Raw genomic sequence first — 19538 nt, 5'->3', positions numbered from 1 at the left:
TGCGCGTGTGTACAATAGGGTAACCCCGCCAGGTGCCATGTGGAACCTCTCCAGCTCCCAAAAGGCCCCCTCGTGCCCTCTCCCAGTTGACAGCACCCCAGAAGATGACCAACACTGGAGCTTCTATCACCATGGATTTGTTCTGCCCGTTTGGGAACTCCATATAAAGGAAATCGTACACATGTACTCCTGCATCCGGCTGCTTAGCAAGATTCATCCAGCTTGTTCCATGATTTGTAAGTCACTGTCTTTTGTTGCTGTGTAGTATTTCCAGGATGCCATTGCATGGATATGCACGATGCATGTAATTCTTTGCACGTGGTTGGGCATTTAGGCTGTGCCCAGTTTGCCCTTTTATACATAACACTGCTGGGACCACCGTGCGCACGTCTTTTAGCAGATAGAAGCCCCCACTTCTCCTGGGCACAGACCTAGAAGTGGACTGCGGGGTCACAGGGTGGGTTTACGTGCTTTTAGTGACAGGAGACACTGCCCAACAGTTTTCCCAAGCAGTGGTACCATTAGCAATAGTTTGAGAAGAAAAAAAAAAAGGTGCAGCATATCTTGAGCAACACGCTAGCCTATGTATAACCAAAAGGAGAAGAGGATGGATTTGCTAGTATAATCAGGGCACACCTCCAGCAGAAGCCACAGAGACCGGGGGCTGGGTCGCCTTTGGGGCTGGGAACAGGGTGGTGGAAAACCGAGGCAGTGACAGACTCCTACTGGACCCCCTTTTGTATCTTCTTGAATCTTGAACCATGCGTAAGAATTGCTGATTCCAAGGGGGAGAAACCAGTCCCGACCAAGCCGGGGGGCAGAGCTGGTGCAGGAGGGGAGGGGCTACCTGGGGACAGGGATGCTTGGAGAATCAGACTGGGCCAGTGCTAACTTGGGAAGGAGGGGCAGAGGCTGTGACCAGAGGGACCCATAAGGAGGCCAGTAGGGCTGGGCGCACAGAGCAACAGGAGGCTCAGATCCTGGGGCAAGAGTGATGTAATGAACTCAAAGGGCCGGCCCACTACTTTCTTTTTATTTCCCTCTCTTTTTTTCCCCTTAGTACTTTTTAATACTTGTGGGGCGGTGCGGGGTGGGGGGGGGACCCTAACTGCAGAACTTGGGTGGAGGCCCACGTCTCACTGATCTGGGCTCTGATTCTAGTTCCCCCAGCTACCAGCTGTGCAACTCTCAGCAACTCCCTTGACTTCCCTGAGTCTCAGTTTTCTCCTCTGTAAAATGGGAATAACGATACCACACACGGAGCATTGCTGAGGCGGGGGTTCTTAAAGTCCGGCCTCAGGTCAAGATGGGTTTCAGAGGTGTTTTCCAGTCCCTGAAATCACATCTAGGTAGTGTTTGTGGTCTGTGCGTGTGTAACGGTGGTGTGACCCCAGACAGCAAAGAACTGCCAATAGGACATGAGATACTCAAGAAAACATATGTTGTTGGGGGGTGGGGTGCAGTTCAGTCAAGGGGCCAAGAGAGAAGACAGTCCAGCTAGGAGGTGGCCAATGGACTGGGGACCAGTAGGTGGTTGGCAAGGTGCGGAGCCTGGTTACACACAGGGAGATTGCCAATAAGTAAATTTACCAAAGATCATGGGAGCTGGCACTCTCACTGCTGGTGAAGGGAGTTACAAATATATAAAGAGCTGGCACCAGCCCTGTGGTATTTATTGCATTGAACTCTGTGATCAAATATATTACAAATATGTATGTATACACATACACACAGGTATAAAACTAAATATGGCTCTAACAGTGTACACGTACACACACACCTGCTCTGAGAGGGCCCAGAGGCCGTAATACCGCGAGAGCATGAGAACACATCATACCAGATCTTGATTTCTAAATACCATTCTTCCAGTGAAAAGAGAGCCAAGACTCCTGGGAGAAATGGCTGATTCCAGGGCTGGGGCAGGGAAGGTACCAAATGAGTCTGGAATTTCTTGGGATGCCAGAGAGTAGGCAAGTGCTCAAAGAATGATGGAAAAATGTCCAGAGGATGCAAAAGTCACCATGAGAAAAGGCTTCTGCTGGCCAAATCTGGGCAATCTGGGCATCACAATAAAAAAAAAATTGATGGTAACCAATTTTAACCCACCTAATAGAATAGGAATTTGTGAGCTCATAACGATATATGAATGAATACACAAACAACTACATGAAGAGGGGAAAGGGGCAGCTCTTCCTGATATCAGAACACAGGTAATAAATGAGGGAGGAATGATGAAATTGGAAAATTTCTGTTTAGCAAACATTATAAAAGTAATGGAAGATGGCCAACAAACACATGAAAAAATGCTCAATACCACTAATTGTTAGGAAAATGCAAATCAAAACTACAATGAGGTACCACCTCACACCGGTCAGTATGGCCATCCTCACAAAATCTACAAACAATAAGTGCTGGAGAGGGTGTGGAGAAAAGGGAACCCCCTTGCACTGCTGGTGGGAATGTAAATTGATACAGCCACTATGGAGAACAGTATGGAGGGTCCTTAAAAACTAAAAACAGAACTACCATGTGACCCAGCAATCCCACTACTGGGCATATACCTAGAGAAAACCATCATTCAAAAAGTCACATGCACCCCAATGTTCACTGCAGCACTATTTACAATAGCCAGGACATGGAAACAACTTAAATGTCCATCAACAGAAGAATGGATAAAGAAGATGTGGTACATGTATACAATGGAATATTACTCAACCATAAAAAGGAACGAAATTGGGTCATTTGTAGAGACGTGGATGGACCTTGAGACTGTCATACAGAATGAAGTAAGTCAGAAAGAGAAAAACAAATATTGTGTAATAATGCATATATGTGGAATCTGAAAAAAATGGTATAGACGATCTTATTTACAAAGCAGAAACAGAGCCACAGAAGGAGAGAACAAACATACAGATATCAAGGGGGAAAAGGGGGTGGGATGAATTGGGAGATTGGGATTGACACATATACACTATTGATACTATGTATAAAATAGATAACTAATGCAAACCTACTGTATAGCACAGGGAACTCTACTCAGTGCTCTGTGGTGACCTAAAAGGGAAGGAAATCCAAAAAAGAGGGGATATATGTATAATTATAGCTGATTTGCTTTGCCGTACAGTAGAAACTAACACAACATTGTAAAGCAACTCTACTCCGATAAAAATTTTAAAAATAAATAAATAAAAGTAATGGATTCAGTCAAGGATCACCAACAGAAAATGAGAAACAGGCTATTGACAAAGCCTTAACGCGACTCGTCATAAAATACCAATTGATTACAATGGGGAAACAGTAACTTTACAGAAGAGAAACCTGGCCAGTAGGAGTGGAGAATTCAAGCACAGAAATCAGGCAGACCCAGGTCCGAATTCCTGGGCAAGCTGCGTGGGCCTGGGCAAGTTACTTCACTTTCCAAGGCTCAGTTTCCTGCAGGGATTTTTGTAAGGATTCAAGGTAATGTGGTGCATGCACAGATGTTCAGTGGAACATTGTTCTAAAAATTAAAGATGGGAAACTACCTAAATGCCCATCAGTTGGGGAGGGAGGTTAAATAAAAATGCCTACACAGCCATTAGAAAAGAATGTGCTGCTATTTACAATAGCCAAGACATGGAAACAACCTAAATGTCCATCGACAGATGAATGGATAAAGAAGATCTGGTACATATACACAATGGAATATTACTCACTCATAAAAAGGAATGAAATTGGGTCATTTGTAGAGACGTGGATGGACCTAGAGACTGTCATACAGAGTGAAGTAAGTCAGAAAGAGAAAAACAAATATCGTATATTAACACATGTATGTGGAATCTAGAAAAATGGTACAGATGAACTGGTTTGCAGGGCAGAAATAGAGACACAGATGTAGAGAACAAATGTATGGACACCAAGGAGGGAAAGCGGGGGAGGGGGTGGTGGGATGAACTGGGAGATTGGGATTGACATATATACACTAACATGTATAAAATAGATAAGTAATTAAAAAAAAGAATGAAATAATGTCATTTGCAGCAACATGGATGGACCTAGAGATTATCATACTAAGCGAAATAAGTCACAGAGAAAGACAAATACCATATGATATCACTTATATGTGCAATCTAAAATATGGCACAAATGAATCTATCTACGAAACAGAAAGACTCACAGACATAGAGAACAGACTTGTGGTTGCCAAGGGCAAGGGGAGGGGGAGACGGAGGGGTGGAGAAGGGATGGAGTGGGAGTTTGGGATTAGCAGAGGCAAACTATTACATAATAGGACGGATAAACAACAAGGTCCTACTGTAGAGCACAGGGAACTACATTCAATATGCTGTGATAAACCACAATGGAAAAGAATATGAAAAAGAATACATAAGTGTGTAACTGAATCACTTTGCTGTACAGAAGAAATTAACACAACATTGTAAATCAACTATACTTCAATCACATTTAAAAAAGAAAAGAATGTGTTTGATTGGGATGTATTGCAGGGATGTGGGGAGAGTGGAGGAGCTGCTGACGGTGTGTGCAGTAGGACCCTATGTATGTAAAAAAAAAAAATAGACTTATGTTGTTGTATATAAATAATAGTAGTTACTGTGATGAGGTGCTGCCCTGAGTACTCCATGCATATTGAACCATTCCACTCCATAACAGATCTCTGACGTGTGTACACTTGACCCCACTGGAGAGAAAACAGAGGCACTGGAAATATTAAGAAATTTGCTTAACATCTTCCGCTGGCTGCGGAACTGGACTTTGCAGCCAGGTAGCTGGTGCTGCAGACGCCAGTGTTCCTAACCATGGCCTCTCTAGAACTGCACAGAAAGGGGGCCAGGACCGCCCAAGCAAACGGTAATCTGATTACTGCAAACTGATTAGTTGGCAAACGGTACCTCCTTCTTCCCCCCACCAAGGAGGAAAGTGAAAGCAAAGAAGTGGGGCAGTGAAGGAGGAATCTCAGACTCTGCAAACTTTTACTGTGGTTTATGAAAAAACAAACAAACAAAAACTAAGACAAGTTTCGAAAGGGAAAAGAACAAAGGACAAAGAGGGAGGCAAATAAAGAAAAAAAAAACATGCAGCGTTCCTGGTTCATAAAAGACAGTTGAAAAATAGCAGCTAACATTCAGTGGTCAATGAAGGCGAAAGTGTCACTCAAATTTCAATATGCTGGTACTTGGGGGAGGGAGGGGAAGAGGGAGGGGCAGCCCAGTGGGTTGATTTCTGAAACTGGAGATGAGGTGCTGCTGAATGAGATAAGCGACAGGCAGGATCCCCCAGGCAGAGAGGCACCTCCCAGATCAGAGGAGGGAGGCCATGTTCCAGGGTGTGCATGACATGTGGCCCATGGAAACAATTAAAATGAGAACGTGTAGCTTGAGTGCAAATCTCATTTCTCCAAGTCCCTGCCACCTCCTCCAGGAAGTCTCCCTGGATTGCAGCAGTAGCGTCCCCACAGGTGACAGGCATACACAGGCTGTATCCAACTCCTTTCTTACATGCACTGCTTTCCTTCATGGGACCTATCTCACTTTGTAATTATATGCTCACTATATAATTACTTGATGACTTACCCACCAGACTATAAGCTCCACTCAGTAGACGGGTGTTTTACTCACTGAAGGGGTCTGGCCTCAGGAGGACAGATGTCACAGGGATGGCGAAGCAGTGGTTCTCAAACTCACTGAACATCAGAACCACCCGAGGGCTGGTTACAACTCAGACTCGTGGGCCCCAGACCACATGTGAGGAAGAGCTGATCTAAAGAAGCCACAAAAGTATGTGAGGGTCAGAAGGCTGTGCGGAGCCTGAAAAGGAGGAAACCAGATGGCGGGAACTTTCCGACATCTCCGACTACGGACCTCACACAAAGATGCCCACCAGGCCGGCTCGGCAGATGTGCTCAGGAGGGCGCGTGCTGCGTGCAACGCGCTGCCGGCGCTGACCTGAGATTCTCAGTCATTTTTCACGACGGGACGCCACACTTCCGTTTTGCAAATTATGTAGCTGGTCCTGCCCCCATCACTGAGCACCTCCCTGGGCACGGAGCTGGGCACTCGACCCGAGGCCAGAGAACGAACAAGACAGTGATGATTCCTAATAAAACCCGTCGTCACGTTTTGAACTAGGCATTGGGCAGCGTTTTAAACCATTCTCTCATTTATTCTGTTTTGTTTTTAAAATTTTTTGGCTGTGCCTCGTGGCATGCGGGATCTCAGTTCCCTGACTCGGGATGGAACCCGTGCCGCCTGCAGTGGAAGCGCAGAGTCTTAACCACTGGACCGCCAGGGAAGTCCCTCTCATTTATCCTTGTTTTGTTACTACAGTCATACTCGTGTGAGTATCTGCATACATCACCTAATCTAACCTTCACAAAGAGTCAGGGAACGGCACCCGCGGGGAACCTCGAAGCCACTGTGGGCGCACCCCCACTATCAGACAAAGACATTCTGATGTGGAGAGATGAAGTTAAGTTTGCCCAAACTCACGTAGCCATAGTGATGGAACCTGGGCTCCACCTCTGGGCTTCTGGCCCCAGTCCCTGCCCTAAACCAAGACCTCCTGGTTAGGAGCAATCGTCTAGGCCAATAGTCTTTCCCCCACACCCACAAGGTCCCCCAGATTCAGTGTTACTGGAGAGGCACAGGCCGGAGGAGGCTGAGATGTACACGGGGTGATGCTGTGTGTCAGCTGTGAACCTACCAGAGCCCGGCCTCAGTAGTCCGGTTTCAGTGGTTTGAAATATAAAGAATAATTATGGGTAGTGCCTGACTTTATTCTAGATGTTTCAAGTCTCTCTTACCCCGGGGACTCCAGAATCATGAACTTTGAGCACGTCTTCCTTGGCATGTACTTGAGTTTCAAGTTGGGTCAGACACGTGCTCTGCTGGGCTCTGCTCCCTGCCCACGGGAAGTTCACGGGGAAGACGAGCTGGAAGAACAGAGGCCATTTCCAGGGATTTGGGGCACACTGGTGGGGTTGAGCAACACAACTTTAGGAGTGTCTGCAACCTCCACAGAAGGTTACATATTTCCCCATGTGACCCACAGCTTTCCCCCCACCCCAAATACCCATCCAGATATTTTCTGCAAGGAACGTAGTATTACAGGCTGAACTGTGTTCCCCCCAAATGCCTCTGCCGAAGTCCTAACCCCCAGCACCTCAGACTGTGACTGTCTTTGGAGACAGGGTCTTTGAGGAGGTGATTAAGTTAAAATGAGGTCATCAGGATGGGCTCGAATCCAGTGTGACTGGTGTCCTTGTAGGAAGAGGAGATTAGGACACAGAGGAAAGACCAGGTGAGGACACGGGGAGAAGACGGCCGTCTGCACGCTGGCTAGTCCCCTCCCCTTAGGAGCTCGGGGATCTAGGATCCGTTATCCTTAATAATAAGGCTCATGACATTGGACTGGGGCAGGGTTTCTAACAGGGCATCTTCAGACGTATTCTCAAGAGTCCACAAGTTTTCTGAGATCTTCCAAACTTTGAATATGTGTTTTAATAATTAGCCTAATATAATATATAATATAGACCTTCGGGTGGCCAGTTTATAACGAAGAGCTGTGATGTGACCCTAGTGCCACATGTGCATCTATGCCAACGATCAGGTGACACACTGAAGGGATGCAAGTTTCTCAGGGGCTCAGAGAGAAGAACCGGCAGGAGAACGGAGCCATCGCACAGCAGGCGGTGGTGACGTCGGCGCATCAGCTTTAAAACGTCTCACTTTTGAAGAGTGTCGTCTTGTTGCAAGCGAGGCCATACACAAACCCAGTCTTTGCACACAACTACCTGCCACAGGTGATGTGCAGCAAGTATGGTCACCACACACAGTGAAGAAACATCCCTTCCACAATGCCTGGCACTCGCCTTATCTTCAAGTGAGCCAGCCAGTTCTACGGTTATCAAATGAGAGCCTTTCAAACTGGCATTCACGGGCTGCTTGCTGGCAGTTGGGGCGAAGTATGATGCGGGAGGTCCTAATCTAGCAAACACATTCTTGATCACTTTAAATGCCATTTTCTACATATGCACGTAATTAGACATTCCCAGTATGAGCCTTATCAAGATCAAAATTCAAGAGAGTCTAAATAAAGACTGGACCTCAGGACTAATAAAAACACTAACACAAGGAGACAGCTGTGCAGCAGACTTTGTGCCAGGTGTGGTTCTGCCATTTAAGGAACCACTTCTTTCTACCACTGTGGTCGGCAGGCTCTAAGACACCCGCAATCACCCTGCCTCCACTTAAGGACATCCTCGTGTAATCCCCATCCCTTGAGACCCAGCTAGACCTAGACTCCTTCCCATGAACAGAACATGCCACAAGTGAGGAGACATCACTTCCAAGACCGCGTTATAAAAAGGATCACTCCTCCTTGGGGAAGCGAGCTGCTGAGCCATGAGGCAACCCCGAGGCTGCCCCTTGGAGAGGCCCATGTAGCCAGGGCCAGAGACCCGCCAACAGTCACAAGAGGCAGCTTGGAAGGGGATTCTCTCCCCTTCCACCCAGAGAGCCTTCAGATGAGACCACAGCTCTGGAGAGAGCTGGACGGCCACCTCACGAGAGACCTAGAGCATCCCCCGGATCTGCGACCCAATGAAACTGGGAGAGAATCAACATTTGTTGTTTTCAGCTGCTGCGTTTGGGAGTGACCTGTTACACAGCAATCCACAATGAACACAATCATTCGACGTCACTGGTTGACTTTTAACGATACATCACCAGTCACGTCAAAATGCAGTTGCTACGTGTGTACTTCATAATATTATAAACGTAGTTCGCTTTTATTGAGTTATAAGCACATGGCTATGTTTGTTGCAAATTTTAGGCTTCTACTTAGTTAAGTCACATTTTGATACAAATAATTTAAGACAACACTGGGGGCTTCCAATACATTTCTTCAACATGACATATAATGGGCTTCCCTGGTGGCACAGTGGTTAAGAATCCGCCTGCCAATGCAAGGGACACGGGTTCGAGCCCTGGTCCGGGGAGATCCCACATGCCGCGGAGCAACTAAGCCCGTGCGCCGCAACTACTGAGCCTGCGCTCTAGAGCCCGCGAGCCACAATTACTGAAGCCCGCGCGCCTAGAGCCTGTGCTCCGCAACAAGAGAATATTGAGAAGCCTGCGCACCGCACCGAAGAGTAGCCCCCGCTCGCCACAACTAGAGAAAGCCCGCGCGCAGCAACAAAGACCCAATACAGCCAAAAAATAAAAATAAATAAAAACAAAATAAAAATGATGACATATATTGCCACATTTTGAGAGACACCAATGATGTGTGTGTGTGTGTGTGTGTGTGTGTGTGTGTGTGTGTGTGTGTGTGTAAATCTCAGAACTCCTCTTCCTGCAACCCAAGTGTGATCTCTTAAAAACGCAAATCTGACTGTGTCTGCTCTGTTTACTGCGTTCCTCATGTTCGGCACATCTTTGAATAAATGAATGACTATCGTGCCCCAACGTAAAACCTTTCGGTGATTCCCTGTTGCTCTATGGATGGAGCCCAAACTCTTTACAAGGCCCAGAGGCTCTGTGTGGTCCACCTCGGCAGCCTCAACCTCTCCCACTGACCCTCGCACCTCACTCCCTTCTGCCTAGAAGTCTCCATCAACTCTGCCCTTCCCACTCCCCCTAGTCTTTGCCATTCCTATGAGTCTTAAACATCCCTTCTCATTAAACAGTCAACTATGACCTGTAGTTTGGGACCCATCTCTGCCCACCAGACAGGGTACCACGAGGGCACGGAGTGTGTGCATCTTTTTCTCCACCCCATCCCTGGCGTGCAGCACCAGCCTAACACGGGATAGATGCTCCATGAAACTGGGCTGAATGAATAACCAAGACACAGGTCTGCTGGAACCCAGCCTTCACCCTGCAGAGCCCCAGGAAGACGGATCAGTTCACAACGGGGAAGGCAGCACAGCGTGGAGCCATGCCAGTCTCGGTTAAGAGACGGGAGCCCTGAGGGTCAAAGATAACTTCCTGAGTTGGTACCGAGTCATCTGGGAAGCAGGAATTTCTGGGCCAACATTTTCCTTGTCCAAAGCTCAGATCAGCAGAGAGAGCTTTTTTTCCAGTAATGAAAGGGGGTCTCCCATACACTTTTCTTGTCATGACACTGGAAATGCAGCAAGAATGAACCGTCTGCGGAGCCATAAGAACTGTGCTGATTCGGCCTTGAATGCTCCTAACGCTGGGTCCTCCCCCATCCCTGTCTCAACCACCTACGTCCCCTGCCCAGTCACTCTGCCATTTAAGACCGTTGGATCTTAAATCAAACTTCTCCAGGCGTCTCTGCTGACTGCCAGCCTCCCCCATGAACTCTGTTTTGGATACAACTGTATCCTTACCACCTGGCCGACCTGACAGCCTCAGCGGCCTCATCTAACACACCGGTACAATAACACAACTCACCTGGGGGTGAAGAGACACAGCAAGTTCTCAATACTAATTAGTACTATAACTGAGGTGACTCAGCAAAGTGGCGGGGAGGTTCAGAGCCTGCCCAGACACCACCTACATCAAGGGCTCAGGAAAGAGAGTTACGACTATTATGGAAATGACCACGGTAAGCAAACTTTGCTTCTTTTTCAAATGTTTCTGAGGCAAAAAAAAAAAAAAGAGTTCAAATTGGAGGATGTTAAGTGTGAGAGCAAAGACTGTCAGCTGAGGTGGCAGGAAGCAGGTCACCTGGCCCGGCCGGTCTCCTCCCTCATCACACTCCCCATTTACCTTTATTTCAATTTCCTGGGTTTGATGAACTGCCTTTAAAGACAGGATACTTTGTTTCTCCGCCAGCCTTGGCGGCTGGCTGCCTGGGTCTCCTGTCTCGCCCTATGGCCACACTGCCAAGTCGTCACACACCCTTCGGGGTGCAGCTGAGACCATCCCGACCACAGCAGGTGGGCAAGCCCCCCCCCCCCACCGCATACCTACAGACAGGTTGAAGACCTGTCCCACTCTCGAGGGCCCCTCTGGGGGCATGAAGCCCACTTTGGTGCAGAGATCAAATTCGCCCCAGCATCTCTATTCATGATACATCATCCCCATACCTGGCACACCTGGATACTTGGCAAACCTGGACAGCCCATAAAATCTGACTGTAAGCAACTACATCAGGAGTGTTTGAAAGATACCTAGCTTGATGCAAAAATCAAAAGATGGAAAGAAAAAATAAATAGACAAAGTAACATAGAACAGGCAACCATGTTGGCAAACTAACTTCAAACTCCTTCAACAGAATGAATTATGTGGCATATAGGGAGAGAAATGGATTTCGGCAAAATAATGGAACTCTGTATCCAATCCATGGTTAACACACATGTCGCTTCAGAATAATAGAGATTATCTGAGAACTGCTCGTTACACGGCGCCGTGGCCTACCACCCTAGCACCAGAATTCTCACGTTAGCATCCATTTATAAAATACTAGTTTTTTAAATGCACAAATACTAAGACCCACACAACCAAAATGTTTTGACTGTTGTCAAGTTTTTCCAGCTGACCTCTTTCATTAAAAAGTAAATTTAACTTTGAGGTTTCCCTTCAGCCGTGGAAAGGCCACGAGCACCTCCAGAGGACCACTTCAGGAATTTTATTTTTGAATGACCGATTACATTTTAAAAAGTGCAGTGACCCAGAGATGCTTTTGCAGAAATTCCATGCTCTCTGCTCTTGTATCACGCAGTGAGTTCTGCTTACAAGCTACGGAGAAAGTTGGGGGTCACCCCTTGACCCTGCTTTATTTCTGGGTCCTCCACATGGAAGGAAGGGCTTTTGGGGACAGCTTTGTCAGTTTCTCTGCTGGTAAAAACTCCCCTGGCCCTAGAATCCTGTTGGCTTATCCTAAAGGGTCCCCTGGAGGCTGCAAAGTCAACACACAAATCTGAGTGCTTTTTTTTAGAGTGTCTCTGGAGATGTGGGAAACAAAGGTGGGAGGCATAGCCACTCTTACCCTGATTTCCACCATTATTGCTACTATTCATGCTAAAACATTTGCACAACAGTTTTTGTTTTTTACGTCGCTCTAATCCCCCCGCCCCATTCAAGTCACTTTTAAAAATCCGGATAGCAGCCTGGTGTGGAAACCCGGTAATTTAAATTTTCTGGAGTCAGAGAAACCAAAGTTAGGTTCCTAGCTGGGTCATTTGCTAGCTGCGTGTCCCTTAAGGGACATATTTCCCCTGTCTCGGCCTCAGTTTCGAGTCCGCAAAATGGGCTGGCAGGCGAGGGTTAAAAGGCGAGCGCCGGGCCCAGAACAGAAACGCGAGCTGGCGTTGCTATGAAGACGCCTTCTTTCTAGAACCAGGGGGAGGCGGGCGAGCTGGAGGAGCGCAGCCCGCAGCGCGCGGACGGGCTCCTGGGGTGGGACGGGGTGGGACGGGGTGGGGGGGGTCGGGTCTCACGCCCCGCGCCCGGACTCACCAAGGTTTCCAACTCGCCCCTCTCCAGCAGCTGGTACTGGTGGCCCGCGCCCGAGAAGGCGAGTTTCTTCAGAAACTTGGAGAAGCGTCCCTCGACCATGGTGAGCGGGCGGAGGCCCCTCGCCCAGCCTCCCGTCCCGCCGGCGGCCGCCCCTGCCTGAGTCCCCCGGTCTCTGGCGTGGCCGGGGCTGGCTGCGCGCGCCCAAGCCTCCCGGGCCAGGCCCAGGTTACCAGGTAGCCGGCTACCTGCCCGCCGCAGCTGAGGCCCCGCCCCCGAGGCGGAGCTGCGCCCTCGGCGCACCCGGCCCCGCCCCGCCCGGCGAGCCCGCCCGAGACTTTCTCGCCCTTAGGGGCCGCGGCGGCCGGGGAAGGCCCGGGGGCTGCAGAGGCGCCTCAGAGCTTGGGCTGTTTCCCAAACTTGCCAGATGATGAGATGCATCTGGAGCGGGGCGGGGGGCGGGGGGGTGCGGAATGGGTTGGAGATGAGCGATAAACGCTTGTTTAAAATGTAGATTTCCACACCCCTCCCTACCCTGAGTCACTGGGTCTCCAGAGGGCCGGGAAGCTGGACTTTACCGAGCACCCAGGTGCTTCTCAGGGGGAGCCACGTGTGGTCAACTAAGGTGTGGGGAGCACGGTTACCGGGAGCTGAGTCAGACTCCTGCAGCTGCTGCGAGGCTCGGGACCAGCCACGTGGCCTCTCTGAGCCGCGGTTCCCAGTTTGTTATTGAAGGAGGAGAAAGCTGAGACCTCACCTCGGCCCTGGGGGTGAATCCCGGGAGCTGGAGAGTTTGAGGAACCCTCTGGGCTCCGCCTGGTGCTGCGTGATATCTGAGCTCTCTTTCCTCACCTGCAGAATGGGCTCCTGGCGCTCACTAATCGTGGGGCTTGGGGCAGGTTTCTAAAATGTTCAGAGCCTTAGTTTACCGATCTGTAAAACGGCCACCACGATTGCACTTCCTTCCCAGTGAAGTTGAGGGGATTTGATGGACCGTGTTATGTAGGAAGAGCTCAGGGCAGGGCTTGGCATAGTGTGTGTGGGGGGGCATATTCATCATTATCCTCGTCATCATCACAGGGAAGTCACTGGGCTCAAATGGCTCCCAAGGTATGTGGGTGAATGGGCAGTGTAGGCAGTTCCCAGCCTCCAAGTGGATATATTGGAATGTGTAAGGGCTTTGGCTTCATGCGGGACTGGAATCCAGAACAAGACCCACCGCTTAGTAGGGAGGTGGCTTTAGAGAAGGCTGTGCCATTCTTCTGTGCCTCAGTTTTCTCATCTGTCGAGTGGGGTTACTTAAGGACTATAGGACAGGGCATGTGTATATGTCCATTAAACTGCGCTGCCCCTTTGGAGCAAAGGTTTGCCACTTACCCCACCTGCCCCCCAGGGGGTGGCCACCTCAGCCCCACTCAAGCTGACAGGTTTTAGAGACCCTTCTTGTTTCTCCTGCCTCATCCCCCCTTTGCAGAAGCCATGCTGCTTGGTCCCAGCAAAGGCCCAGAAGTGATGGAAAGAGCAAAACTCTGGTGTGACTCAAATTTGAATCCCAGGCCTGTTCCTTTCAGATGTGTGACCTCGGGCAACTTTCACCACCTGTTTCCACCTCGGTTTACTCACCCACAAAATGGGGATGACGCTACCTATCCGTCTGAGTCAGGGTCCCAGCAAAAAACAGATGGTGCCTCACACTGAGTGCTTTGGGGAAAGTTTGATAAACAGACTATTTGTGAGCAGGGGGTGATGTGTTGGGCAAATGCCTTTCCCTTGAAAGCCCCACCTGTGCTCCAGCTCAGAGTTGTCAAGAATTTGTGGATCATGTATGAGAATGCCCAGGGCATTCAGGAAGTAAATTCTGGGTAGTGGATATTGTGCAACACTCAGACCTGTTGGGATGAAAAAAAAAAAAAATGGAGTGGATCACAGCGAAAGCGGTTTAAGAGACCAGCTTTGTGACTGGGATGGCTGAATGGGCATTGTTAGGCTTAAGTTTGCTTAATTTTTGTCTTTGCTGCATAGTGATCAGAAAATGCAGCCTGCACGCAGGTCTACTAACTTTCCTTAATTTATTGAGACTTTGTGCCTGGTTTGTATGCAGTTTTTGTAAATATTTCAATCCCACTAAGGCAAGTTGGTATATTCTTTGAACGAGTATTGGTAAGCTGTACTTTCTTTGTAAATTAGTTCTGTATTTATTCACTCTAACTTTATGACTCCATTGTTCATGTCTTTATTTCTGACTACCTGATCTGATAAAGGAAGAAAAGGAAGAGTTTGAAATTTCCCAGTTTAATTGCTTTCCTGTCCATTTTGCCCTTTTGCCTTCAGCCTGTTGAATTCTCGAGTCCACTCTCAAGGAATTAACTCAGACAAGACAGTTGCTGGGAAACTTTCTGAGGTTGGCCGCTCTGGGAGCGATTGATCCTGATGTTCTGGCCTGACCTTGAGAGTCAAGGGCACGACTCAGCCCAAAGCATCCAGCCTTTCCTGAAGTATCGGTTCTGGGCATCTTGAACAATGAGGTCACACTCTTCAAGGCCCATTCACTCTCTGTATGAAAGTGGTGTCATTTCATGAACCATAAGTTACCTCCCCAAAACACACCCTGTTGGGAAGCCTCAATGCAATCCCCAGGCACCTGAAATGTACTTGCTAATAAACCTCACTGGCAAATTACAAGGTTGGAATTTGAAAACATCCTTTTCAGAAGGGGTATAGAATACAAAGGAGATATATATATATAAGTTTTAGGACTTAGTTTGAAGTTGTCACGCCTTACCTAGACCCTCAATTGTTTGTTTTTTAATGGCTGAGCATACAAATGATAATATAATCATTTTACAGATGAAGAAATTAGAGAAGTAAAGCCACTTTCATTCCTTCAGCAAATATTTTTAAGCACCTGCCATGTGGCCGTGGAGACCAGCCCCTGCTACAACAGACTCTATTCCCCCTGTCTTGTATCTTATCTCCTAGTGGGTGTGATAAGGTGCAAACAAATCCACCTGTAATGCAGTGTCAGGCAGTGAATGTAGTGGGTTGAGTAATGGGCCCCCCAAAAGCATTCGTCCATGTCCGAATCCCCAGAAGCTGTGTAATGTAACCTTATTTGGGAAAATAATCTTTGAAGACATAATTAAGGATCTCAAGATCATCCTGGATTAGCTGGGTGAGCCCTAAATCCAAGGACTGGTGTCCTTCTAAGAGACAGAAGAGGAGAGACACAGACATAGAGGAGAGGCTACATGAAGATGGCGGCACAGATGGGAGGCATGCGGCCACAAGCCAAGGACCACCCGGAGCCACCCAAAGCCGGAAGAGGTAAGGAAGGATCCCCCCCACCCCTCCCCAGAGACTTCCGAGGGAGCATGGCTCTACCAACACCTTGATTTCAGACTTCTGGCTTCCAGACTGTGGGAGAATTCATGTTGCTTCAAGCCACCTGGTTTGTGGTCATTTGTTGTGGCCGCCCCAGGAAACTAGCAGAGTGAGCAACGCTATGAAGACAAGGATGGAGAGTGGGGACCGGAGAGTCGCTTGAGCAGTCAGGAGAGGTGACATTCAAGCAGAGGCCTGAATGAGGTGAGAAGTGACGCTTGTGGATATCTTGGTGGGGGGGCAGTATTCCAAGCAGAGGGAAGGGACGGGACCAAGGCCCCAGGTGAAAGTGTGCTTAGCTCGTGTCACCATCGTGAGACCTGCTTATGTGAAATGACTCACACATTTGCACCCAAACTCTGGCCACGCTCACCCCACGCCCACACAGAGCCTTATTCCAGGCACTCTTCACGTCATGCCCTTTGTCAGTTCTTCCACAGTCATTGTTTGCTGAGTGATGGGGAAACACTGGCTGAGAACCTTCTGCAGCTGAGGGCATCTCTGGGTTTCCAAGGGGCTTAACTCCACCAGGCGAGCAAGGCCCAGCCCTGTGGAACTTGAGGCCAGGTGCCAAGTGAACGTGCCTTGGGACTTGCTAAATCCCGAGAGGTAAACACCTCGCACGGATGCCACCCATCCTACCTCCTGCACCCATGGCAGACATCACGTGTCAATCTCAGAGGTGACATTTCCCCGTTGGCTGGGACAGGCTCGGGAATCCTTTTACTTGTCAACTTTAAGTAGCTACCAACAATTGTTTAGGCCTGGCACATGAATAAACCTGTTTACCGAAAGATTTTCAGAAGAGGAGGGAATGACCTTGGGTGGGGGCCGTTATAGAACCTTCTAGAAGGTGGTGGTATAGCTGAGGATCTCCATATGTGAAATCTATCATTTACATGAGGGTTTACTCTTGGTGTTCTATAGTCTGTGGGTTTTGACAAATGTAGAATGTCATCTAGCTACCATTACAGTATCGCATGGAAGATCTTCAATGCCTAAAAATTCCCTGGTCCCCACGTATTCATCCCTCCCTCACCCCAAACCCCTGGCAACCACTGATCCTTTTACTGCTGTCGCTATAGTTTTGCCTTTTCCAGAATGTCATAGAGTTGGACATTTGAAAATGTAACTGTCCAATTTCTGTTGGCTTTTCGATATAGTAAAGAGCTCAAAGTTCTCAGTGCCTCCCCTCTGAAAGTTCAGAGAGCCCCAGTGTCCCCCTGTTAGGTGCTGCTGAAGGGGTGGGGCTAGTTCTCAGTTAAGTGGCTATTAGAATGGCCCCTCTGTCAACCCCGGGCGCCTCCGTCCCAGCACCCCACCCACCTCGGCCTCCTGGCTGTTTGTCAAACAAGCTGAGCTCAGCCCAGCCTCCCCACCTTTGAACTTCACAGGTCCCTCTGCCAGGTGTGTTCTCCTCCAGCTCCTCATAGGACCCCAAACTCCCTGCCTTCAGGCCTAGACTTCAGTGTCCGGGTGTCCACTTTGTAATAACTCATGGAGCGGAACTTGCATTGTGTGTACTTTTCGGTAGGTAAATTTTGTCGCAATAAAAGATTCTGTTAAATAGAGAACAGACTTGTGGTTGCCAAGGGGGAGAGGGGGAGGGGGAGGGATGGGCTGGGAGTCTGAGGTTGGTAGATGCAAACTATTAAGTTTAGAACAGATTTAAAAAAAAAAAAGGTCCTACTATTTAGCACTGGGAACTATATCCAACCTCCTGGGATAAACCATACTGGAAAAGAATATAAAAAAAGAATGTCTATATGTGTATAACTGAGCCACTTTGCTGTACAGCAGAGATTAGCACAACATTGTAAATCATCTATACTTCAATAAAAAGAAATTCTGCTAACGTTTCAAAAAGGAAGCAGATGAAAGTTGAATGAGAAACAAGACATTTACACCATCTTAAGTGGGTCCCCACAGGATAGTTATGAATTACAAAGGGAAACAGTCACTTTAGTTGGAGAAATCTGGCAGACCCCAGCTGGACCCAGGGATCAGGGTCACCAGGACCACCGATGGGACAAATGACATCGTGCGCCTTGGATACGGTGCACCAAGGAAACACGGCTTCACTTCGGGGGATTCCTGGCAAAGTGCTGAACGCAAGTCCCATCATGAGGAAGCAGCCCTCCCATTGGAGAGCAGCCTAGGAAACAACTGGCTCACCCTCTTCAGAAATGTCAGGAAAGGCCATGGGATGTTCCAGAGAGACTAAAGAGTCATAATAATCAAATGCAAATATAATCCTGGGTCGGATCTTGGGGCTGGGAAAAATGTCTTTACCATTTGCTATAAAGGACGTTAGTGGGACAAGTGGTGAATTTGAGTGAGGTCTGGAGATAATGGTATTGTACTGATGTGAACTTCTGATTTGGATCATTGTTCTCTAGTTATAGAAGAGAATGTCCCTTGTGGAAGGGTACCCTGAGGTTCTTAGGGGTAAAGAAGGCAGGGGAAGCAAGAAAGTGGGGGGGGAGCCTGCACAAAGACTTGGGTAATCTGGGAAGAATATACGCAAATCTGAAAAGGTCACACAGTGTATGATTCCACTTACAGAACATTCTTGACATGACAAAATTATAGAGATGGAGGGCAGATTAGTGGCTGGCGGGGGTTAGGGATGGTGTGGCTACAAAGGCAGTGAGAAGGAGACCTATGTGGTGACGGAGCAGTTCTGTCTCTTGATGGAGCTGGTACTTACACGAATCTGTACCTGAGATCCAGTGACTCGGAGACCACACCCCCCGTACCGTACCGTGTCAATTTCCCGGCTTCAGTATGGCACTGTGGTTGCACAAGATGTGACACTGGGGGAGTCTGAGTGAAGGGCCTCGCTGTGTAATTTTTGTAGCTTCCTGTCAAGCTGTAATTATTTCAAAATGAAGAGTTTAAAAAGTAAGAGAAATAGCATCCCACTCTGTCACCCTGTTCCCCTCCCCCCTCCCCCCCGCCCCCCGAATCCTTGCTTTGGGCCATTTGTAGCAGGCAGCCAGGACACAAAGAGACTTCTGATAACCAGCCTGGGCAGCCACGGTGGACCCGGTTTAACCAGTAGGCAAGCTGGTTCATTCATTCCACAAATATTTGAGAGCCGGCAGAGGAAGAAGGCTGCTGCGGCCGGCTGACAATACCGCCGGTGAACAGCACTTCTCCTGCGGTGCCAGGCTCTGCGCTCAGAGCTGTGCCCTCAACTTAATCCTCATAACACGTGCCTGATTTGCTGTGAGCACTGCCCGCACCCACCCTTTCACAGAAGAGGGACTCTAGCGGACGATGGGGTCCTCCACCCAGATGCCCTGGCATCCCTTTTCCCGTCTGTGGGCTCCCCGCTCTGACATCCAGCAGCCGCAGTGCCTGGAAATGTGCTTCCCCAGGTTTCCCTCGATGAGGACCGGCAGAAAGCCCACTCTGTGCCCCCCGAGGGGGACAACTCCACAGCTCCCCAGGGGCCAGGCTGAACCTGGGACCTAGCCTGAAACCTTGCCCCTCCCATTCCCTTACCAGTTTCTGCTGGAAAGACATCCTTAGTAAACCATGAGTCTTGCCTCGGGCTCTGCTTCTGGGGAACCCGACCTGGGACAGAATCGGAGGCAGAGAGTGCTTGAGGAACTTGGCCCCAGCCACACAGCTAAGAGGGTGAGCCAGAAGTTCTACTACTGGACTCTGACGCCGGAACCTGCACGTCTGACCATCACGCTGCACTGTCTCCGAGGAGGGGCTCAT

The 19538-nt window shown here is 48.8% G+C and overlaps 1 protein-coding gene across 8 annotated transcripts in view; it reads right to left on the bottom strand.

The window, feature by feature from the left end:
* Nucleotides 1-12704, bottom strand: part of ATP2C2 (ATPase secretory pathway Ca2+ transporting 2) — a gene marked incomplete at its 3' end in the record, with an annotated part of 86239 nt that extends 73535 nt beyond the window's left edge. For 4 of the 8 annotated variants that reach the window (XM_082438425.1, XM_082438429.1, XM_082438431.1 and 1 more), the window contains exon 1: nt 12429-12703. In XM_082438425.1, the coding sequence (XP_082294551.1) occupies nt 12429-12527 (99 nt within the window). In that variant the 5' untranslated portion in view covers nt 12528-12703. Of the gene's footprint in view, nt 1-12428 lie in introns of all 8 variants that reach the window. The other 4 variants (XM_082438426.1, XM_082438432.1, XM_082438430.1 and 1 more) reach the window with 2 other exon arrangements.
* Nucleotides 12705-19538: the final 6834 nt, after the last annotated feature.

This window comes from Balaenoptera physalus, assembly GCF_965194825.1.
Source record: "Balaenoptera physalus genome assembly, chromosome: 19".
Lineage (NCBI taxonomy): Eukaryota > Metazoa > Chordata > Mammalia > Artiodactyla > Balaenopteridae > Balaenoptera > Balaenoptera physalus.
Note: the sequence above shows the minus strand (reverse complement) of the source record. Positions and strands in the feature narration are given on the sequence as shown.